Raw genomic sequence first — 24,950 nt, forward strand, 5'->3', positions numbered from 1 at the left:
GAGTGGACGCCTCTGGCTAACATCAGGGGACATTTGGGGACAGAAGGCAAGAAGGAACAAGTGGATTTATCTTCGAGGCTAATAAGGAGGGTGTTTTTGGTTGTGCCAACCCAGGGATGAGAAGTGCATGGAACCATGAAAGAGGAGTTCTATGCACGTAAGTGAGTGCGGCAGGGTGAGTCCGCTCAGCTCCCTCCCCTGCTGCTCCCCCTGTGTGAAATCCAGTCCCCCAAGGCTCAGAGCGCACAGCCTGCCCTCGTCCTCATCCCGGCTCAGTGAGAAATTATCCACCTCCCAAATCCAAACTCCAAAGCGCCTGCCTCTCCTGACACCTTCATTTTCCTCCATAGCCTTTATCGCCATCTGCCACCCTAGTGTTTGTTGATGATTTCCTTTACTGGGAACTAAAACATTGCCTCGGAGATAGTGGGCACTCAATATTTCTTGAATGAATGAATGAATGAATGAATGAATGAAAGCTGGGCTGGCTGGCAGATGAGACATAGATTTTTTTTTTTAATTTTTATTTATTTATTTTGAGAGAGAGAACTCGCAGGGGAGAGGAACAGAGCGGGAGAGAGAGAGAATCCCAAGCAGGCCCCATGCTCAGTGTGCAGCCCAACACGGGGAGTGATCCCATGACCCTGGGATCATGACCTGAGCTGAAACCAAGAGTTGGAAGCTCAACCAACTGAGCCCCCCAGATGCTCCAAGGGGACAGATTGTTTAGACTAACGAATACACTGCTTCTTTCTAGCTTTGGTCAAGGGGTATACGATTCCCATCTTCAGCTTCCTTGTCAGTGAAAGGGTAGAAGTGATCTTATTGTCCGGGCTGTGAGGAGGGGAGCAGGAAATGAGGCAGTGCTTGCAGTGTGCTTAGCATGGAATAGAAGGTATCAGTTGGGGTGCACCCTCTCAGAGCCAGCGTCCCTGGGTCCATGTCCTGGCTCTCCACGTTACTCCACTCCTCTGTGCCTATCAGTTCCTCTGTAAACTGGAGAAAAAGAGCTCCTATTTCAGCTGAGTTGTTGAGAGAATTGAGAAAGTTAATACATACAAGGAGTTAGTCAGCATCGGCACGTACTAAGGGCTCTCCATAAAGGGCGCTCCGTTATCATAAGCACAGATGACAGCGGTGCGTCTGCTGGCCAGCCCACGACCAGGAACATGGCGGATACTAACTAAATATGGGAGGACAAACACACAAGCTCTTGCAGTCTTACTGATACCTTTCCAGCGATCTTTAGTGTTTTTTTTTTCACATAAACTTGTAGGAAGCCCATATCATACCAAGTCCTGGCCAAGTTCTAGGGCTACAGAAACAGCTACATGGTGGACCTCAAGGAAGTCTGGTACAGCTGCAGAAGATAGGTGTTGTTTCCCATGTCAGGCAAATTCCCGAGGACAAGACGCAGTCAGATTTTTCCCCACCTCTTCCGCCAGGTAAGGACCCAGTAAATGTTCACGAAATAAAGGGATATTGATAATATTGGAACAAAGAGCCTAAGGTTCATGGTTCTCTGGCTGGGACGCTACAGGGAAATGACACGTCTAGTCGAAACCTAATAGAACAATGGAGTTTCTACTACAAATCAGGATTCTTCCGTATCATTTTGCCAAAAACTTCCAGCATCCTCTCCTCTGGAACCTAGCTAAGTTGGAATTAAGTCCCATAAGGCAGTTGGGGTTAAGGGTTTCATCTGAAGGTAGGATGCCAACTGAGCACCAGGAAATAAACTCTAAGGAGACTTGTCCGTTTGGTTTCCACATCCCTGGTTCCAGGGTCTGACATATAAGCACTCGAAGAAACAATACAATGACCAGGAGGGTATCCTGCTCTCGAGAATGACTGGCCACTGACCCCGAATGGGCAGCTCACCAGGATCCACTCCCAAAGGTGATTAACAGTCCAGGGCACAGCACAAAGTAGATGCTCAGGAAACATCCACCGAGTGAACTGAAGAACACATCGGTCAGTCGGAGGCAGACCAGCTGCAGTCTGATTGTGACTGTCTCTGAACGTTTTTTTTAATGTTTCCTTTTGAGAGACAGAGCGTGAGTGGGAGTGGGGCAGAGAGAGAGGGAGACACAGAATCCAAAGCAGGCTACAGGCTCTGAGACATCAGCTCAGAGCCTGATGCAGGGCTTGAACCCACAAACCGTGAGATCATGACCTGACCTAAAGTCAGATGCTTAGCTGACTCAGCCACCCTCTGACGGTGGCTGTTTCTGAATCTCAGATGCATCATCTTGCATGAGAATGATAAGCCAGGAGCCCTTTCCTAGAGTTGTCAAAGAACAATTTCCAATGAGAGGAGCACATGGTTTCATTTGCAAGGGGGGTTGGGGTGGGGGGAGACGTGTTATAGGCTTTGAATGACCAGGGTGGGGTGGGAGTGGGGCTTTCCCTCATCACTTACTCTGGGGCCCTCTCAGCTATTAGGTTACACAGGGAAGGTACAGCCTTTATGATATGGGAAGTATAATACAAAATTATTTCCTTCTCAAATGTCCCTCCTCAATTCAATGCCAATGTCTCTCCCCATTACCTATGACATTGCTACCTTGATCATTTTTAATTCTTGTGCCTGACTATCAGATGTCACAAAATCTAATAACATATTCAAATACGATGCAAAGGGATCTCTTTTTAAAAAAAAAAATTTTTTTTTACATTTATTTATTTTTGAGAAACAGTGAGACAAAGCGTGAGCAGGGGAGGGGCAGAGAGAGAGAGGGAGACACAGAATCGGAAGCAGCCTCCAGGCTCTGAGCAAGCGGTCAGCACAGAGCCCGACGCAGGGCTCGAACCCACAGACTGTGAGATCGTGACCTGAGCCGAAGTCGGAGGCTCAACGGTCTGAGCCACCCAGGTGCCCCGCAAAGGGATCTCTTAAGTGAAATTATTCATCTGAAGAAAATGCAGAATTTTGTGAACTTCAATGATAGTAAACTCAGAGATCCCCTGCAAGGTCATTCACCTGCTCATTGCAGAGAGGCAGCGGTGAGGCATTAAGTCTGAGAAACTGAAAAGGACGGTAACCGCACCTACCCTGGGCAGGGGGCAGGTGGGAAGTAAGCCGAGTATCAGAGATTTAAGGTAGGCTCTCTAGTAAACTGGGAAAGCTTGAATACTTTTGTAGCGAATTTACTTTCTATGAGTTTGCTGGAAAAGTTGATTCTGAAGTGAAAGATGTGGTTTCATGCTCTCATATGATTTTATTGAAAAAAATGCATTTAAAACAACCTAATTTGGGTTGCCTGGGTGTCTCAGTCGGTTAAGTGTCTGACTTCGGCTCAGGTCATGATTTCACAGCCCATGGCTTTAAGCCCCATGTCGGGCTCTGTGCTGACAGCTCAGAGCCTGGAGCCTGCTTCAGATTCTGTGTCTCCCTCTCTCTGCCCCTCCCCTGCTCACATTCTGTCTCCGTCTCTGTCTCTCTCTCAAAAATGAATAAACATTAAAAAAAATTTTTTTAAAGAAAATGGTCGTACTGAATAATACTAATTATTAGTTGTTATTATTATTGACTCCAGTAAACCCAGGAAAATCTGTGCTTATACAGACGCTGTGATTCCCAGAGTCTCTTGCCGTGGGACAGGTTCCTATGGAACAGGGGAATCTGTTTCTATATCTTTTACTTAAGATCCTAACTTTGCAGTGATCTCAGGCCTCCCTTGCCCAAGCTAGATACAGATTAAGAATTAACCAAGCCTGCCCATCCCTGCCAACACCCTCCTGGCCCTTACAAGCACCCTAGCCTCACTGCCCATTGGTGCCACTCATATCACTTGGTCCTCAACCCCAGATGCCTCAGGGACCCACGCTCTCCGGTCAGCCTGAGACACCGTTCAGGTGTCAGCCTAGTCCTCAAAGTAAGAGCAATGTCCAACGTGACCCCATCTCCAGGGAGTATGGAAATGCGTTCAAATGTCAAAGCCAAAAGAGGAGGGGATTCAAAATCATCACTTACCCGTGGCCCAGGGTTCCCGGGGGGTCCCATGAAACCAGGAACTCCAGGATGACCCTAGGGAAACCCAAGAGGCAGTTCTTAACAACGACTCCTAAGAAGCTCTTCACTCTGGCAGCCACCAAACATCAGATGACAATCCAGACTCTAGCTTCTCACTCCGATAACAATTTTGGATAAAGACGCTGGCAACAAAAAGACCTTATTTTTTTTTAAATATATTCTTGGTATTTCCAGAGGTTGAGGAAGTATCTGACAGTATTTACAAAACCAAACCTACCCTGAAAGCGGATCTGCTTCACAATAATGTGAAGGAAGACGGTGTGGCTGAAGACACAGGTGAAAACAGAAGCGGCCATAATGGCTACAACATCCTGTGGCTGGGTGGTAGGTCTAAGGGTGGGGGTCTTCTTACTATGGTTTCTAACTTTTGTGTAGGCTCGAGACACCCCATGATAACAATCTGAAAGCAAATAAATGCACATGCACACGCAACATATGCTCCCAAATGGAAACTGTTCCGGCTTCTGAATTATGGCATCTACACTATAATAACGTTGCAGTTACTTTAGGAAAGGGATTCACATCTCCGGGCAGAGAGGAGTCCATGTGTGTTAAAGCAGGAGCTAAGCAAGCTAGAGCGTATTGCGTGTAACATTTAGTTTTAGTAAGACAACGTCTTACAGGATCAAATAAACCGCAAACCACCATGGAAGAGACTTCCCTGCCCTCCACCTCTATCTCCTGCTGCTGGAAAACACAAGCTGTAACAGTCAGGATAGAATGTACTATATTTGAGGAAAAAAAAAGTTAGAGAGGGAGAGAGCCAAACCATAAGAGACTCTTAAAAACTGAGAATAAACTGAGGGTTCATGGGGAGTGGGAGGGAGGGGAGGGTGGGTGATGGGCATCGAGGAGGGCACCTGTTGGGAGGAGCACTGGCTGTTGTATGGAAACCAATTTGACAATAAATTTCATATTAAAAAAAAGAAAATTCACTATGGCAAGAATAATCTGGACACATTTTGTTTCTCCAAATACAGATGGAATTTTAGCTAAGTACGTCATTCAGACCTTGAGCATAGCTAGCTCTTCCCTCACTGCCTCTGGAGTACCTGCTCACCTGCCTCACCTTCTCACTGAACAGAAAGCCCCGTGAGGTCAGGGATTTGTCCTTACGCACCATGCATCTCAGAGCCTGGGGCTGTGTCTGGCATGCAGCCGGTTTACAAGGAGGACCGATGGAGAGATGCACAGAGGGGTGATGGGGGGAGCACAGGTGCAAAAGAGGAAAAGGAAAAGGGAAGAGTGACAGAAGCAAAGCAGGAGAAGGTAGCCAGTTTAAATGGCAGAAAGGCTGCTGGAGGCTGGGGAGCTGGGACTGCAGGATCGGTGACCCTGGATAAAAGATGACGGGACTGCCGTGTTTGAATCCGCAGAAAGAGGGGTTTCTGTTGTCACGGGTGCTACCTTACAGTGCACTCGGACACGTGGTCCAGCAGGGCTGGCTGGGCACTGAGTGCAGAGGGGCATCATGGAGGATTTCAACTAGCACTGTGAGTTACACAAGAGGCACCTGAGGAATGATGGGGGTGGGAGGAAAGAAGGGGGCATGTTGTAATGGGTGACTACCATTTCAGTAAAGAAAAAGCTCTAAAGGTCAGAGAGTCCAGCAAAACCAAACGAAACCAGAAAAGGCAGTCTCCTCAGATAATTGGGGAAGGGGAATATCACCATGAACCAGAGGAATCAGTTTGGAAACCATGAAAATGTGGTTTAAAAAAATCCTGCTGCAGGCAAGGAAGATCCAAGCAGTGATGTCAGAAATGGCAGAATGAAATTTATCTAGGAAGAACAGTGATACCTCTCCAGGTTCATTATAAAGTAAGTTCTTACCTGGTCACCTTTCTGTCCAGCTTCACCAGCTGCACCACGCTCTCCTTTACTTCCCTTGGGAGAAAAATAAAAGGAAGAAAATTACAGGAAATTCTGCTAGAACTACATTGCAAAAGAAAAAAGCTCGCATGCCTTCGTTCACCCATTCATTCATTCATTCATTCATGTACTCTTTCTTCATCAACTCTTACTAAGTCTGAGCTGTAGGCCAGGCAGGGTGTCCTAGAGAGAAGTTAAGGGAGTCTGGTTGAGGAACTGATGGTGGAATGCCTTAATGGGGTTGTGGGGTGCTGGTGGGGGTTACTGAGAGCCCTGTATGTTTACCCCTTGAACCTGGATGGAGCTGCAGGCACCAGAAACCATTAGAAGGAGCCGTGACTGTCCTCGGTTTCCAGAGGGCTCCCTGACCGCAGTGTGGGTTGGGTTGGAAGGGCCAGCATGAAGAGAGGAGGGGAGGTCAGGAGGAAACTGGGGTATGAGGATGTGGGAGGGGAGGGAGCAGAATCAGCAGGGTCTGGGGGCCCTGCAGAGCAGGTGTAGGGTGGGGAGGAGGGGGAGCTGAGAAGGTGGACAGGGCAGCAGTGTCCACAGTCTGGGGGAGATGGCTGTGCCCATATGTTCCCTCCTTGCTCCTTCCCTTGCTACCTGTGCGACCTGGAGTGGGTCACTTCAACCCCAAACTATAGGATGTCTTTTTTCTCTATAAAATAGAGAAAATAGTGATTGCCTACCCCGTGAAATGTTGGGATAATAAAATCAGACGCCTGGAAAGTACAGCATAGAGCTCAGAACACAGCAAGAGCTCAATAAATATTAGTATAATTAGTATTTTGGATTATTTTATACTTGAACTCTGGCTTTGTCATTAGTAAGTCTGTCATTAGGCAACCTGCTTCAATTGTCTGTCTCCTTATTCCTAAAATAATATTAATACAACCCCTTTGTCATGGGGTTGTTGTGAGCATTAAGTGACCTAAAATCTACACAGTGCATGAGCTAGTGATAAATTCATTGTTAGCTGTCATCTTTCCTGTCATCATCAGCATCAGCATCACCAGTATCACCATCACCATCACCACCATGGTCACTGTCACCATCACCATCATTATCATTATCCTCACCATCATTATTGTCACTGTCACCATCGCCATCATCACCGCCACTGTCATCGTCACTGTGGTCAAGACACTCACAATATGCAACCCACCAAAAATATTTTTCATAGACTAACCTTGGAAGTAACACTCAAAAGTTCTAATCTCTCTTAACTGTCACACATTTTGGCTTTGCATTTAATGCGGTAACAAATGTATTTCGGTAAAACGTCGTTAAACAAAAACATGTCAGTTCCGTTAAAAGAAGGCATTATGCAGTAAAATAAGTCTTTCACAGTAAGTCAGTCTTGGCTCTGTTTCCAGGCCTGTCACATCTTGTTTGTGCATCCTTGAGCAGATCATAGCCCCTCTTTGCTCTGGGTTTGCACATCCAGTAAATAAAGGATGGGGGGGCAGATCAATCTAGGGGAGCCCTTCCAAGTCCAGAGTCCCCCAGTTCACCATGGGCCCAGCCGTGTGGACACACTGTGTCCCACATCAGCAGCTCACCGATGGCTGTAACTACCTCGTAATGCTCCCTGGCCGCCTGCCCGAGGTGCGTTGGGAGCCTAAGGTGAACTAATGCCTGTAGAATGTCAAAGGCCAGTGTGCAGGAGAGAAGAAAAGAGGTTCAAAGGGGAAGAGCATTTGTTCCGTCATTTTTACATGTCATTATTTCTACTGCTTTTAAGTCTATAAAGCCAGCACACTGTCTGCAGGCCGTATTATAACCTCAATGAAAAGAAGTGACGGAATAGCACACGGCTTCTCTGACATTCAGGACAACTGCCTTAAGAGTAAATGGTTCCTTTTCAAATCCCAGTCCTCAGTCTGGGCTTAGGGTGGTTTCAACCTTCAAGTCCCAGCAGTGAAAATGTCAGCAGCTCAAGGATCTCCACAGTTGTCCTTGTCTCCTTCTCCGCTGCAGCTAAGGATCAAAGCATACACAGCCACCCCCACCCCTGACTCACTTCCTTCCAGAAGAGAGGACTGACATTTACCGAGCCTCTACCAGCACCCCCCTCCCCCTACACCCGCGCCCCGCCCCCCCGCCCCGCATGCTGCCGGGGGCCCTTCCCACATGAGATCCCATTTTGTGTATTTTTGGTTGGTTTGTTTGTTTATATCCCGAGCTGATGCAAAAAATATTCAACGTGTCTGTGTTATCTAATTTATGTATTTATTTTTTTAAGTTTCTTAATTTATTTTAAGACAGAGACAGCATGAGCTGGGGAGGGGCTGAGGGAGAGGGAGAGAGAGAAAATCCCAAGTAGGCTCCGCACTGTCAGGGCAGAGCCCGGTGCAGGGCTTGAACTCATGAACCGTGAGAGCCAAAACCAAGAGTAGGATGCTCAACCTGAGCCACCCAGGCTGAGCCACCCAGGCACCCCTGTGTTATGTAACGTGGTCAGTAAGACTACTCTAGGAGGTGGGGGTTATTACCAGAGTGCATAGATTAAAAAAAAATCTGAAGACCAGAGAGGTTAAGTCATTCACCTGAGGTCACACAGCTAATGAAAGGCAAGATTGGGACTCTAATGCAGATCTGTCTGTATTCAACCTGTCTCTCCCTGCCCAAGTTACTTTTCTGGCTATTTTCCTGGGCATGACACCTTGTCCTACGGGTTTTCTAATGTCAAGAACATAGCATCTATAGTCTGGAAGTCTGACTCACCATGCTCCAGGAACCCTTCTAAGCACTGGAGATACAGCAACCAATAAAACAACAACACAGTCCCTGCCCACCTGGACTTTATATTCTAGGGAGATTGCTAGTTCCTTACTAGCTCAGTTCTCTTAGATGATCTTTATTCAGAGTCATTGTAAGGGCTTAAATCTCCCCATGAACAGAAGGGAAGAGATTCTCTCCCCAAACCTTTTTCTTACAGCATTTACTTCAGAAAACTTGTCACTGTGGGGTTCTTTCTCTTTGAAATGTATGTAAATCCTTTTAACAGCTAAATAAGTCCTGCTAGATCTAGGATTCAGAAATGTCTCTCTCAAGGACCTGGCAACCGTCCCTTTGAAATGTAATCAATCATCCAGAAAGAGAGCACTCCCCCCCGCCTCGGTCTCTGTCTCCAAGCCTCTGTGGGGAAGGGAGCCCAAGTGAAAAGCCAGGCACCTTGCTCCAAGTTGCAGAACACTTCTCGTCATTAAGACGGACAGCCCGTTTTTCCTTTCTTTAAAGCTGACTAACACAGACGATCACCGAATTGCCAGGAAAATTTAGGATGAACGTACGTGACACCTGGTGCTATGAAGTCCTCTTCCTTGAGGCCCGGTTATTGTTGGTCTTGAGGACTTGCACACAGCAGGTGCAGCTGCCTGGCTGCAGGACAGAGGGAGATTTCTGCCTGACGTGCTTCACCCTCTGCAGCCATGTTTACTCAATAACAGGACTGTTTTCCTTCTCTTCCACCTTAGTGGAGAGGTTTTCTGGATTGGGAGGAGATTCTGTTTCGGTTTTAATTACATTTCTTCTACGTCACCGTGTGCTAAGCACACGATATCACAACTACTTAGAGGGCATGTTCCTACCAAGGGCTGCTCTAAGGATGTGGGTTTCTGTGAATCCACCAAAAAGGCAGTTCTCTCAAGGGGTTTACAGACTGTTGAGGGCAGGGCCTAAACTTTCTCAAATTAACGAAGTCTCTGCTACTAGCAGGATAAGGCCTGTCCTTGGATTTCCATGGGCTATCTCACTGCCTAGAAAACCTGTCCCCCAGGATGCCTGGCACATCCCTGCCTCACTTTCCAATGCAACTAAAATCACCTCTTCCAGGTGGCCTTCGTAAGTAACACTTTGCCCAATGGCATTATTTTCCTTCAAGCCATTTACTCTTTTTTTTTAAATTTTTTTTAATGTTTATTTATTTTTGAGACAGAGAGAGACAGAGCATGAACGGGGGAGGGGCAGAGAGAGAGGGAGACACAGAATCAGAAGCAGGCTCCAGGCTCTGAGCCATCAGCCCAGAGCCCGACGTGGGGCTCGAACTCACGGACCGTGAGATCGTGACCTGAGCTGAAGTCAGACGCTCAACCGACTGAGCCACCCAGGCGCCCCAAGCCATTTACTCTTCTACTGACCCTTTGCTACAGTTGTTATTCATTCAAACAGAGAAACCACTAGGAGGACCACTTACAGTTAGATGTACCCAGCACTTCCTTGTACCCAGCTGGTACCACGCCTGATGCCCTGTAAATGCCTCCCTGTTTAATCCTCAACATCCTCTTTGTGAAATAGGCCATATGGTTCTTCTTTTAGAGACGAAAGACCCTCGATTCAGAAAAGTCAAATAAATTGCCACTATCCCCAGACCCCATCCCTGGAAGTCAATGTTTTGTGCAGTATGAAAGCTCTAGAATGAAGCTGTAATTGATCATGACAGTGACCTCGCCAGGTCCAGCCAGCAGTCAGAGCCGCTGCAAATCTGCAAGATAAATCTTAGGGAAGCTGATTTCCCAGATGCAGGATTGCAAATGCAAACAAACAAATGCCCTTGGTGATGCACATGACCAGTGAACACAGGGACGTCTGGCTACGAAAGAACGAGAAAATATTTGTAAGTGCTCAGCCACTGGTAGCATTTTCAGTGTACAAATTCATCTTCATGTCTGCAGGTCAAGCTGAGATCTTGTTTGATAAGCGAGAGAAAATGAAACAGTCCTCCCGTCTGTTTTCTGGAGAGTGGAGTGGGATGAATAACGAGCATGGAGTGGCTTGGGTTTGAAGCCAAGAATCAAGGCAAGCCTGTGAATCTTCAGATGAGCTATTTAACTCCTCTGTGACTCACTTCCCCAACAGTAGGTGGTGGTAAGGGGAAGCCTCCGCCTCACCAGGAGCTGTCCTTGGTGCTGGAGTTGGTCCTAATATTACTAGGGTTAAACCCCTAGGGGATACTAACAGGGGGTAGGAGGTCCTTGAGTCCTGCCAGCAGGGATTCCCCTCTGCAGTATCACTTAGTAGTTTGGTAGTACTGGCATTTAAATCTTGCTAAGCCTCTGCTTCCTCATCTGTAAAATGGGACAATATGTGTACCTCCTAGCATGATGCTGACCATTGCAAGAGATGATATTGTAAAGCAGGTAACCTGAGCATACTGCGTATGCTGCCCACTGTAACTGCCTGGGAGCTCATTATGTAGGGTGGACCCTAACACCTGCCAACTTCTCAAGGTCATGATGGACTCCCAAGTGGAGACAGCTAGAACCCTGTCTTTCAGCTGCAGCACTAATTTCTGTTCTTTTTCTGGGTGGAAGCATTCTTTGGCTTTCTCTGAATATGTAAAGGAACAAATCCTCTCTAGAAGCAAATTATCAAGGAACAAAGGCAGAGCCATTGTCCCAAGACACCAGCACTTCAAGTGGGATTGGGCCGATAAAGAAAACAATCCCTACTTAGTGGAGGGAACTCCTTATCTGTTTAATTGATTTGCTTTTGTTTCTCTGCATAAAAAGCCATTCCTCAGCAGAGGCTAAACCCAGCAGCCTGTGAGTTGACAGCAAAGGTTACTTAAGGATCAGCTGAAACTAGCCTGCAGAATCCTCCAGGCAAGGAGCTTAGCCCCAGCTGATGACCCCAGAAAGGGGGAGTAATTCAGGGTAAATAGCACAGGTGATGCTACACTTTACGGGTGTCTCTCAACTAACACTGCCCAGGAAAAAATCTCTTATTCCATCTACACTAAAACCTGATAGCTGTAGTTCCTAAAGCAAGAGCCCTGGGTATGTCAAAACCCTGTAAGACTTCACAAAGTCTATGGATCACAAACACTCTATGTCTTAGCCTGCCAGGCAGGCCTGGGAAATCTGGATGTTTGCCATCCTGATGCCCAACTGTTCCAGGGAGCGCCCTGCTGTTACCCCACAGTGTTGGCTTCCTTGCCTTCTAATATAATAATAAGAGGTCCAACCCCATTTTCAGGGTTGACCCTAGAGCAAGGCAAGTGAGCACTTGGCCTGGGTGTAACATGTAAGGAGCTCTGGAAAGCTCAGTATCCAAAATTAATAATAGTACAATGCTGTGTTCTTCAAAGTCAAAATCATGCCAAATAATCCGAGATGAACAAACTATACAAACGTAAATAAATGGGGCTCCCACACGGCTGGGATTAGGGGTTTAAGGAAGGTGAATGGTTCAAGTGTAGGGTTAGGTCCCATCTTTATTGAAAATTTTGGGGTGCCCAGGTGGCTCCATCAGTTAAAAGTCTCTTTATTTCAGCTCAGGTCATGATTGCACAGTTCATGAGATCAAGCCCCGCATCAGGCTCTGTGCTGACAGCAAGGAGCCTGCTTGGGATTCTCTCTTTCCCTCTCTCTCTGCCCCTCCCCTACTCATTCTCTCTCTCTCTCTCTCTCTCTCTCTCTCTCTCTCTCCCTCCCTCTCTCTCTAAATAAACTTAAAAAAAAAACTTTAAAAATAAAATAGTGACATTTTGTTCCTTGTGAATCAACTGTGCTAATTCTAAACTTTTTAAAATATTGCACTAAAGTCCTATTTATCTTGGTTACTGAGGTTTTGGGCTTCTCTTATATCTTACGTCCAGGTCCTCACCCCAGTCCCGGCCCTGTCACTGCTGTGACCCCACGGGCTAAAAAAACAGGAGAAGCAGGTTGGTGCTGGGTCTGCATAGTGCCAGGCCTGGTGGGGGCACCCTCAGCAGTTCTCAGGGTCACAGGCCTGGAAGGTGACTGCTTTTATACCTCTCAGTTTGTCAGCAGGAAAGGGAAGGGCAAAAGTAAGAAGCTAGCCCAAGGTCATTGCTGAGTGGGAATGCCAACTCCAGAGGTCTGGCTCCTGAGCTCGCTCTCTCCTACTGACAATTTTCTGCTGAATTTAATGTCAGACAAGCCACGCCATGTCCCAGCCAGGCCACAGGAAGAGACACAGTGACACATTTGCTCCTGAATGTCGGGGTAGGGTAGCGTGCATAGCTTGCAACAGCACAGGGTCCCCAAGGTAGTGATCAGGGACAGCCCCCAGGGGCACTGACGGTGGGGAAAGGTGACTGAGGGTGGAGGGTCAGCTCTCTTCCCCTCCTGGCCCCACGTCTGCACTCACACAGTCTCTCGCGCTTAGAGCTATGTACCATCACCGCTAGGAGCTCAAATACACAGCCCAGACACCTGTTTTCGGCTGCCAGAGCCTCCCCTCCTGTTCTATGGCCGAGATCACAGCTCCTTCTTCCCGGCCTGGTCTCCCTGGCTTTATGAAATCACAGAGCTTCCCTGCCCATTTTAGATGGGTGCCTCGTCATTCCTGTGAGTGGTAGTAACACTCACCCACATTGGCACAGCACTTGCCTAATGAGGTTATTTACTGAGTGACCAGTTCTTTTTGTGCATTACATCGTCCAATTCTAACAAATCCCTGAAGTTGCTTTTGTTTTTTTGTTTTTGTTTTAAATAGGCTTCACACCCAGCACAGAGCTCAACATGGGGCTCGAACCCACGACCCTGAGATCAAGACCTGAGCTGAGATCAAGAGTTTGACGCTTAACCAACCACACCACCCAGGTGCCCCCTGATGCTGCTTTTATTCTTTCTATTATTGGGAGGTGAAATTAAGGTCCAGAGGGTCAAAGATTTTGCCTAAGACCACACAGCTCTGACTCGACCCAGGGCTGGTATTCAAATTCAGAGCCCTCTGACCCCAAAGCTCCTGTCTTAACCAATGAGGACTCCCCATTCCAACCCCCTAGCTCACTTCATTATTCAACCACTGAGGCGTTTGTAGAGGAGTAACCTGAGACTCAGGAAGTTCAAGTGCCCCTTCCCAAGGTCACTGAGAGAGTCGGAGCCATGGTTAGACCCTGAATGTGGGTGTCATTGTTTTAAAACCATTATTCCTTCACACTGGACATTACTCTTCCTCAAACTTGGATTAACCAGTGACATGAGCAGAAAGGATACACTCAGTGTCAATGAGGGCTCACTGACCTGTGGTCCAGCGATTCCTGGAGGCCCTGGGAGGCCCCTGGGCCCAGCATCTCCCTGTAGCAGGAACAGGAAAAAAAAAACCCAGTAAGAATCAGTGTCTGGAGCTTATACCCAGAGTCACCAGCAAGCTGCTGCCCTGACACACCTATTCACTGATTTCCCGCTGAAATTTCCGTCTCCTGCCTCCATCCAGCATGTCTGAGCAAAGGGTGTGGCAGTACTGAGTGTGACCATGCATTCATGGGCATAGCCCACGTCTAATGGGGCAGCCAGTCCCCAAGATGACCCCCTGCCTCCCATATTCACACCCTTGAGTAGGCTCCCCCGACATCTGTACCAGAAAGGCAGGGCTGTGATCTCCAAAGATGATACATTTCATCGCGGTGACAAGGACAAAGTTTCCCCCTTTCTCCTTACCTTTTTCCCTTCTGTGCCTTCTCTCCCTGGCTTTCCCTGGAGACCTTTGTCCCCTTTAAAACCTGGCAGACCAGGAAGGCCCGGGGGGCCTGGAGGGCAGTCATTGCACACATCCTGGGGACAGTAAGTAATAGTTACTGGTAGAGCAAAAGGAGACACGTGCAAGTGATATAAAAGCAAACGGGTGGATCGAGTCGTGACCCAGAGCATTTGTGTCTAACTTTGCATTTTTCTCTTAATCTTAAATTAGATTTTAGTACTGATACATCTGGATTATTCCCTCCCTTCTCTCTACTTCTAGCCAGCCAGACTGCTCGAAGTGGAGCCCACAACAACGATGTCAACAGTGCACCACTCCCTGTGAGCATTTAATAACATTACAGATTTGATGCAAACATTTAGTATTCTTACAAAATAACATGTCCCATCTCTGAAGCTGGCGACAGAACCAAGCTGGAAGCCAAGTTCTCTGTCTTGTGCGTTTGCCTAAGTGGTTTGTACACAAAGCAGTGGAACAAAGGAAGCAATGGGCACACACCCAATGTGACCACACACACCTGGCATTGTTCTTTGTCCAAAGCAAGCATTTCATAAACGGTCCCAGGAACTGACCTTTGCTCTACTTCTTTGAGGCAGGTGAGTGATGTCCCTGGCATGATTCTGAAGTCCTCTGAGCCCAGGGAACATGATTTCTAATTTGTCTGTGTCATCCCAAGACCTTGCAGTTTGGAGTGCAGTGTGCAGCAAATAAAACTCACTGGCTTGACCACACTGTAGCCTGTGTCCTATCCCAGAGTCCTGCTAGTTTCTCTGCAATCCTCCCTCCCCTCGTGTGACAAAGATTGGATGAGATCATACAGAGGAGGCACTTAGAATAATGTGAGATCATTCCCAGTGCATTTAGGTAATAGCCTCAATTCATGCCTGCACTCAGTGACTCCCTCAGTGCAAAACTACTTGCAAAGCATCCAGTTGGGCTCCACACCTTTCTGCTTTGAGACCCGGTGAGTACGTATCTTGAAGAGTTCATGCTTACATGGCGTCCATCGGCACAAAACAAATGCACCAACCACAGCCTTCTGATTGCTCCACCAGAGGCATGTGCACAGGCCTGTGGCAGCTGCACGTGTGCATACTAAAGGTGACGGTGTGGGTAACTGAGCATTCTTCTTGGTCTCTAACTCAGGATGGTCTCTGACTCACAAAAGCAACTCTGAATGGCTTACTTTCCTTTCATTTGCTTCACTGCTACTCAACCTTTTAAACAAATGTTTACTTTGAGAGAGACAGAGAGAGAGAACGTAAGTGGGGTAGGGGCAGAGAGAGAGAGAGACAGATGGAGAATCCCAAGCAGGTTCCATGCTCAGTGTAGAGCCCGACGCAGGGCTTAATCCCAGGAACCACATGATCATGACCTGAACCAGTTATCAAGAGTCAGATGCTTAACCGACTGAGCCACCCAGGCACCCCTCGTATGTAACCTTTGAAGAGTATTTAGAAATCTCCTGCACCAAGAAGCCTTCCTGATTGCTTCAGATGGGGGACTGCTTCTGACTCTTGCTTCCACAGCCCCAGGAACTCCTGCTATTGAAGTACTTGCCTCGCTGCTGACGTGGTCCGTGTACAGGTCCGTCCCTTCCCCGCCACGCAAAAAGAAGGTGTGGGCTCTCAGAGACAGAGGTAGAGTTGCTTTATCTTTACATGTCCAATTCAGAGCAAAGAGCCTCCTGCCCATCACGAGTTCAATAAGTAAATGAACTAACCAACCCAACTGCCATACTGACCCTCTGACCTTTTGACGTCTTGTGCCATCTTCTTTTAGCAGGTGGTCTGAGCTGCTGGTTGAATGTTTTCTAGAGGCTGGGGAGTGCCAAATGTTGGGGTGTACGGAGTGAAGGTGAAAGACACAAACCAAAGTATACTAGTTTTGGCTGGTGTGTTTTGTTTGGAAGAATAGCAGATTTGGGAGGAAATCCCCTATTCCTACACCTTGTCTTATGGTTCTTTCAAACGAGGTATCTCTATGAAACTTTGCAGCGATGGGTGTATGCTCTGTGGGAATGGGGCTAACCTGCGGGCACCAGAGATTCTGGCCACTGAGCTGTGGCTGGAGGCATTGGTGGACACAGTGGTGATCCGGAACCATTCTTTGTGGTGGGATCCACACCACGAAGGGGTTATCTGTATCTACCTAATATAAAATCTCCCCGCCTCCCTATTTCTTTCCAATTTCTGGAGGGCTCGCAGCCTGGGTCTGTCTTCGTCACAGATTCTGTGTAGGATGGCTCATTGAAGATGAGTTGTAGCAGGTCCCCAGACCTAACAGTGTGGGGGCTGGACTTACCACACTGACCCAGTCCAGGAATCCAGGGAACACAGTGAGAGCAGCCCCCCAACCTGCAGTCGCATCTATGCTCACTCTGGCCCCTGGGACCCCCGGTTTTTCCCGGCCCTGGGCTACCCCAAATGCCTTGAGATTAAATAGGGTTCTGTTTGCAAGAGACCACACGAAGCCTCTGCCCACCTGGGATCCTGGCTTCACCCCTCTGAGTCTCAGCCTCCTAATCTGTGAACAGAGGACCTCAAAGTCCGGTGAGAAATAAACAAGATAATGCATGAAAAATGCCTGATGCCATGCCTGGCACATGGTGACAGCACAACGAATCTAGCTGCCAATGTACCCCTGCGATTTCTGTTAGTCTTTCCTTCCCTGAATCTACTGTCTTGCCTCATCTGCCGATAAGATGCCCTTGGTCATCAATACTGGCTGCCAACTTCTCTACTTAACCGAGCTGTTCAGGCAACTCACTCAATGCCTTTGAGTCCATTCCCTTATCGTAGGGTCATTCTCCTTCCTTAGGGGATTGTTACAAAATCTAAATGAAATAATGCAGGCAGAGCCCCAGTTGTGTTGCAGGGTTCTTTGTGTGGGGTCTATAAATGCTGATTCCCTCTGGTCTCTACCCCCTTTCTTTTGTCTGGGATGTTTTCATCAAACCCAGCTCACTGGGTTGGTAGTCAGCAGGGTACAGTACAGCAGGTAAATGCACCAGAAAATGCCTACCAAAGGGAGGAATGCCACAGACTTTGCTTTGTGAAGAAAGCAGTTGTTGCTTTCCAGGAGTAGAGAGAACCTCCAGGTCATCTTACCCAACCTCTTGCCAGATACCTGAATCCTTGCTGCAATATCCCTGCCAAAGGGCCACCGTGCAAGCTCCAGGTGACAGGTAGGAAACTCCCCACCTATTTGTACTTTATCAGGTAGCTGTCACAAGCTCTGGGCCATGCAAGATGAAGTCAGATGACAGGGGCGTTAAACACAGGGGCCTGCAGCTGGCCACACTAGGTTTGGGTCTCAGCACTGCCATCATCCAGCTCTGTGACCTTGAACAAGTAAATGCCTTCCCCAGCTGGGCTCAACCTCCTCCTTGGTAAAATGCAGACGTAACAGCGCCCACCCACTGGGTTGTTTGTGAAGATCAGATGAAATAATATTTCTCCAAGGGAGCCATCTGATTGATGGAGATATCCTGAGGATGACCTTGCTGGGCACACATCCAATTGTGGAAGTTCATTTAACCAGGACTCTTAGGAGATGAACTTTCTACCCAGGCAGTTTTCCAACTATGAGAATGAAGTATGTGATGGTATAAATTCCTGGGGGCAGAGATAAATATTCTGCAATAAAAGGTGCCTTCTCAGCAAGGGAGGGACTTTCCACCAGCCACCTGGCCCAGACCAGCAGTCTTTAACCTGCTATAAAGTAGGGAACGATAATAGTACACTCTGCTGACCTGGGCAAACCCACTTGGCCCCAGGCTGTTGTCTACAGGGTTTCCAGGCAAAGTGCAGCTCCATGGCTCCAGGGAGCCTCAGGCATCACCCTGAGTGTGGGTGCCCACTTCCTTCCGGGGTGCCCAGCTGCTCTGATGAACACAGCTGCACCCTGTAGCAGGTAAGGAACACCAAGCTGACTAAATGTCATTTTCAATGCTGTAGCCATAAAGCATGAGGCTCCACATTACTGTTATCATTGGCAGAAAGGCTGGGATGTCTTGAGGTAGAAATCCTTGCGGGGGAGGGACAGGGCTGATGCAAACCCAGCTCCTTCTAGAGCAATGGAATTATGAGAAATGATTTAGGCTCATAAAACCCTGCGATAAACAAGGAATTGAATCAATAGGTAATGATTTCTTGTCATGTCCTTGACTGTGAAAAAAGCTTTCTCTTGTCAATTAAAATCAGGAAAGACTTTCTACTACTACTTTAAAAAAAAAATAAAATGTATAACTTTCTATCAAGGCATCTCAATGTGTACAGAGATTACAAATCTCAGGCTTCTGGAAAGGTCTTCTTTTCCCTTTTGTTTTCCTCCCTTGCTCTCAGACATGAACTCTGTTTGTTTGTTTGTTTGTTTGTTTGTTTGTTTGTTTTGACATCACCCAAGTGTTTGAATTGCAGGAAGTGAGGAAGAGGCTGATCACACAAATGCCAAGCTTCACCCTAAATTAAGACAAAGGCTTGACACAGAGCCAGGAAAAGGGTCCTCCCCATTCACTGCAGTGAGACTGTTCTTTCTGAAGCACAGACCTTACGCATCTGTCTTGCTCACAGCCTGTCCTGGCCTCCACCATTTAAGGCCCGAGGCCCTTGGTCAGGCACCTGGACACCTAGTGGTCTTGGCTCAATCTCAGCAGAGGGATGTCCAGCTTCTCAGGGCTCTCGGCACTCATGGACAAGATGGACAGGTTCGGAAAACCATCTAAGTCTGAACCCAGATCTGGTCTCCTCCCGGCCAAGGGGCCCAGCAGCACCCTTCACCTCCCTGCACCCATACCCTGGCCCTTGCACTGGCAGGACGCACACCCAAGCTGCCTGACTCTGCCTACGGCCCCCTGTTCAGAACACGAGAGACAGCCCTGTGTGGGGTTAGAGGTCAGTCTCTGAAATCAGCGAGGACTGGATTTTGCATTCCTAGAAAGACACCGACCTTCAGGGTCTCAGGCTCCTTGCATGCCAACCTACAATGCAAACGGTACCAACCTCCTAGAGCAATTGTAGAAGAGAGAGATACACACCCAGCATTTAGCACAGCCCTGCACAGGAGAACTTTCTGTGAGGACAGAAATGCTGTGTATCTGTGTCATTCCAATAAGACAGGCTCTAGCCACATCTGGCCATCATGTGGTTGGAACGTGGCTAGTGGGACCAAGGACCCGAATTTTTAATTGCATTTAATTTTAGTTAACTTAAAGTTAAATTGACACCCATGGCTGGTGGCTGCCAGACGAGACAGAGGATTTAGGACATCGCCGGGCACACAGGGAGTTCTCAACAAATACTGCTGCTGGCCTCGTTGACACTAACACACGGTTGTTCAAACAAACCCCCCCACAACTTATTAAGATCTCCAACTCCCCATCACCATTTTCAAAACGCATGCACATTTGCTTCATGCTTTTACCTTGACCAAGAGATTTATGTCCCCTGGAGACAGTAGAGAAGAAGGCCCCTGCCAAAGTAAAAAGAAGTCAATACGGACACACACAGGAACGTGCACACAGTGTATCGCATTCTAGCTCAGACAGTGTAAGGGCTTCAAAGTGCGTCCCATCACGCAGAACTCATCTGTGCCCTGCACACCATGCAAAAAGCCCTGCGTATGTCCCAAGCCGAGGTGGCACGGGAAGAAGTCACTTCTGAGGTCACCATACAGGCTGCCAGTCCTAACCAAGTCTGACTGACATCAGCCTTTCTGGTCCCCAGTCCCCTTCTGCTGGCCGGTTCTCCTGGTGGCCTCTCCTCCCCGCCCCCCCCCCAAAACCTCATAGGTCATATGGGTGCTGTGGAAGGCAAAGGGAGGCACTATCCTGGATTCCCCAGATGGGTAGGAGCCGTTGCCATCAGTCATTGACAACCTACTATGAATTTAAAGCCACTTTTCCAGCTCTCCCCAGTGAAATTGCATTCTAATCCTCACCCTTCATTATGGGTTGAAGGAGTGCTAATTCTGGGAAGGCGATCTCATTAGTCAGGGGTAATTACAGAGCCTCTGAAGGTATGTACGTAGAAGTCTGCAGGTCCCCAAATTTGCAGTCAAACCCACTGAGTTGGAGTGTGCTGTGTTAGGATTATGGCCAAGGTGGGGTGGAGGCTGGGTTCATACTGGGGTATAAGGAACACACAGCTGGAGGGAAAGCAATGCTTAAAAGGCAGACACTGAAGGAAGAGAGAATTCTTAGGTAGAACTGGAGTAGAGGGACATGGTTATTTTGCAAACTTCTAACTTCTGCAACGGAGAAAGAGTGCCAGAGAATCCAGTCTCCGGGGGAAGGTATTAGATTTTCCTCTATAAAAGGGAAGCCTGTGGCCACAAGTGAACATACACTGCTGAATTCTTTTGATTAAGTCTGTGTTCGAGTTTATGAATTATGAATTACCTCTAGCATCCTGGGGATGCTGACACCAATACCATTTTCCAGGCTACCAAACCCCTTTCCCTGACCCTCCAGGGCTCCTGCCGCACCCTGCGGCTAACCAAAGCCATGTGTCGGTGGCACCACGTACGTTTGCCCAGGATAACCTTGGTAGTGACTGTGGATGGGTGTGGTCTCCCGGGCACAGGTGCTCTATCGACCCTCTGGACTGTGACCCAAGGTGGATACCCAGGACAAAGGCTGGCAGACTCCGATTTGGAGGTGCCCAGGCAGTGCGAGCCCCATAGGCAGAGCTCACTTTGGGTGCGGCTGCTACAACAGAAGCCGAGACCTCCCTCGTTCTGAGCGAGACCCTCTGCAGGAAGGCCTACCTCTGCAATATTGTTTATTAAAACTTTAATTTAAAAGCAGAAAGAGGTTTTATCCTGAAGCCTTACATTTTTCCCTGGGAAGTTAATACTGTTCAAATCGGGACACGTGCATGCTGCTGGCATCGCATGAGCTGCGATGTTTCCATGCAGTCATGAGAGCCCCCTGTGTAATCAGTCGGGCCACACCAGACCACACAGCCAGGCAGCACTCACAGAGAGACAGAACAGGGAGCAGATGTTCAGTCTAGGTGCAGCGTGGCCTCGGGGAAGAGTTTAATTAATGCCTTGTACCCTCTTCCATAATCCTCTCGGGGTAGGTGACATAAGAACAGACAGGAACGGGCCTGTGGGGTGCAGTGCCTTCCGAGGGTGGGCACAAGGTGCTTAGCCGTCTGCCAGGCTGGCCTCTGAGGAGTCACTCACACATGGATCATTCCAGGAGTGCCGGACAGGTAGGCAAACAGACAGTGGGAAGTGCTGAGGCCAGTCTGAGCCCTCCTCGCCTCCTCGTGTATCGCTCCACCAGCTGCCGGGGACGCAGGCTGGAAATGCAGGACTGACCCATACAGGGGTGACACACAGTGGCCTCGTGTCAAGGTGGGACAGTGCCGTGGTGCCATTCACAGATCCAGATCCCCATGGGGTCAGGCCAAGACTGCCTTTCCCCCACCCTGTCCTGCCTCCCTCGATCCCACGGGCTTCACCCTCAACCCATCCGCTGCCCAAGAGTCCCCGCTAGAGGCGCAGAGGGGCCCAACCCTGGACGGGGATGCCCAGCACAGGAGTCCTGTGGGTGCAGTGCCGGAGAAGTGCTCTGGGACCGTGCAGTAAAGGCTGAACTCAGCCAGCCAGGGGCGTCCAAACCCACTCACTCTGACCTTGCCAGTTCCTGACGGGTAACCTCGACGCCCTCACACGCCTCACCTGGTAGGGCCTGGGTGAGCTTCCCTTCTGGGTGACGTGCCATGCTTTCCCCGACCACCTGCTGCCCTCTCACATCCGTGCGACCCCAGGAAACTGCTGGGGAGTGAAGTGCTGTCCCCACATGCCCTCCAGGGGAGACACACGGGGAGCCCTGTGCTCCGTGCCTCTGCATCCTTCCGTGCTGGCTGCCACCTGTGTCCTCCCTCCATAAGGAACTGTCATCGTCACCGTGAGTGGAGCTGCCTTCCTGAGTTCCAGGAGTCCTCCCGGTGAATGACTGAGCCTGAGGGGGCTTGGGGACCCCCTCTGACCAGCAAGAGCAGAGACCCCAACAGCTACTGGGATGTATCTGGGACCATTTGTGGGCAGTGCATTCAGTGAATTTAATGGTGATGAGAAACAGACCTATTTCTTCTCCCTCCTCTATTCTCCCCTCCCTCCCCCTTCCTCCCTCCCTCTCTCCCTCTCCCTCTGCAGGTGACCAGCTATGACAGTCATGCTTCTGCACATTGCCAGCAGTCTGTGTGCTGGCTTAATTCTCTTTGCAGAGAGGTGTCAAGGGCTAGATTTGGCAGAGGTCATTTGAACCCCCGTTTAGTCTCCGGCCTGAACCTTACTCTCCCCTTGCGTCATCGGGGCCTTGCACCGGGCTAATGACGTGGCTTCTGCGGGGCTGACTTCACTGCTGCAGAGCTGGCTTGGGCAGAGGAGGAGGGTGAGTGAGCAGTCCCTAATCTCTCACGTGACCTGTCATGTGTCGCACGGGTACGGCCTCCGGAACCCTTCTGAATAGACCAGGATCCCCATCCAGGTCTCCTCTGTGCCCGGCACCCCAGGAGAGGGTGTGAAGGTTGCTGGCACCCACAGTGGCCTCTGAGCCCTGGGTGCTTGTCTGAGTCCTCAAGGTCAGGCCTACAGGACACTCACGCTCTCAGGTCCAGCTTGAGCTGAAGCTTCTGGCACGTGAGCATCTTGGTTTCAGAACCAGACTTATGATCTCCCCCTTGTGAGCTCAGAATCCCCAGCCCTGATGCTACCCTCTCTTCCCTCCTGGGTAACGTCTTTCAGTGGATCACTGGACCAGTTTCTCCCACGTCTGCACCGCTGCCCGCCTGCCTGGATCGCTCATCTTCACCACTCCTTTCTTGCAGGGCCCCCTCTACCCCATCCAGTGGCTGGGTCACTTGGCCAAGCCTTTGGGCTTCTCTGCCAACAGCAACATGGGGGATATACATGATGCACGTGAGGGAGCCCACAGGAGCCTTGGGCTAGACCGCCAAGGAGCCAACGTGCAGGACCAGTCATTTCCCGGCAAGCGGGAGCCATGGGCTAGACCACCAAGGAGCCAGCACGTGGACCAGCCATTTCCCAGCAACCCCATGGCTACCACCATTCCCATCATATAAAAGGGGAACCAGATGGCGCTCACATACTGGACAGGGGCAGGAAATGGGCCAGTTAGGAATTTGCAAGGTACAGTGGGGTCCATTTGCCCGCCCCCAGATCCACTCTCTACCCTCTGTCCTACTCAACAACCTGAGGCTGCACCGTGGGGAATGTGTCATGGGGCTAAGTACCTGCTGGCCTTGGCTAAGGTGGACAAGGAGAGCCACCTTCAGGAAACTGGAGTTGGGGAGACCCTGCTCCCATGCTGGGCCCAGCTCTCTGGCAGTGGCCTTGAACCCACAACGACAGCTCCAATTTGGCAGCCCTTCCCCACCCTTGTGCTCTCGCTTGGTGCTGAAAACTGGGGTCAGGGTCATGGCCATGTCGGCCTCCCACCGTGGCTTATCTCTGGGCTCCCCAGCATCTCAGATCAGCCCCCCGCCCGTGGCTCTGTGAGAAGTCCCTCCTTCAGCCTCTCACACCATCTGAGTTGTGTTTTATTCTCACTGGAGCCCTGACTTGAGAGTCAATATTCATCCAGAACAGTGAGATGACATACTGGTTTGCCAGGAGGCCCTCTTTCTCCTGGATTTCCTGGTACACCCTAAGAGAAGAAAGAAATGAAACATTAACTGTGCTAAGCTCATCATCCAGAGCCACTCTGCTCATGCCCCCCCCACCTCTGTATCCGCCAAGTGTAACAGGGTTGAAAAAAATCACCCAACCGTAAAGACTGGCACCAATAAAAAGGCATGGTTTGCAACCTCAGCCGAGCACTCAACGCTTCCCAGAAGGTATTCAACTGTGGCAAATATTTAGAATATGCCAACCCTCCTATGACTCCTATCCAAAATGCAAAGCTGCAAATGGCTCCTGCACACATCCCACCATCCTTCTCCAAACACAGGTGAAAGGGCCAGCTTGGAGAGCAGGACTGGTTCTAATAGCACGTTGAGATTGGGGCAGGTAAATGAGAGTATGTGGACAAGTTCTAGAGTGTAACTTCCTCCTCTGCAGTGGAACCAAGGAAGGGAAGGGGAGGGTGACTGATCGTCCCTGCCCATAGTGAACTGAAAGTATAGATGGAGAGATGCATGTCTAAGAGTAAATGCTACCGCTTAATGGCGCCAGACATCTTTGCTTCGTAGGAGCTCATTGTTGCCAGCCTACCATCCGGTCAGAGGATGCAGTGAGCAACACCCATGTAGAAGACACATGGTCCCTATCTTCTTGGAGCTCAGATCTATCTGAGCAGAAGCCAGACAATGGATACTAAGAGATGACTACCGTCGTCACGATGTCAGAAGTGATGCACCTTTAGTATCAGATAAGGGAGAAAGCCCTTGCAGGGATGGGTCAGGAACAAGTCCATGGAGAAAAAGTCCATGGCACCTGACTTGAGCAGATAGGACCAGGTAAGGAAATTGACAAAAAAAAAAAAAAAAAAAAAAAAAGGAGGCATTGTATGGGACACTGGGAGCTAATGAGGTTCTGAAAGCATAACACAAAA

The 24,950-nt window shown here is 49.1% G+C and overlaps 1 protein-coding gene across 1 annotated transcript in view; it reads right to left on the reverse strand.

The window, feature by feature from the left end:
* COL22A1 (collagen type XXII alpha 1 chain) overlaps positions 1–24,950 on the reverse strand; it is a 261,028-nt gene that overhangs the window by 43,204 nt on the left and 192,874 nt on the right. The window contains 6 exon segments of the mRNA XM_043601842.1: positions 3,977–4,030; positions 5,870–5,923; positions 13,906–13,959; positions 14,323–14,436; positions 19,787–19,834; positions 24,000–24,044. Of these exon segments, the coding sequence (XP_043457777.1) occupies positions 3,977–4,030; positions 5,870–5,923; positions 13,906–13,959; positions 14,323–14,436; positions 19,787–19,834; positions 24,000–24,044 (369 nt within the window).

Source organism: Prionailurus bengalensis, chromosome F2 (assembly GCF_016509475.1).
Source record: "Prionailurus bengalensis isolate Pbe53 chromosome F2, Fcat_Pben_1.1_paternal_pri, whole genome shotgun sequence".
Taxonomy (NCBI): Eukaryota; Metazoa; Chordata; class Mammalia; order Carnivora; family Felidae; genus Prionailurus; species Prionailurus bengalensis.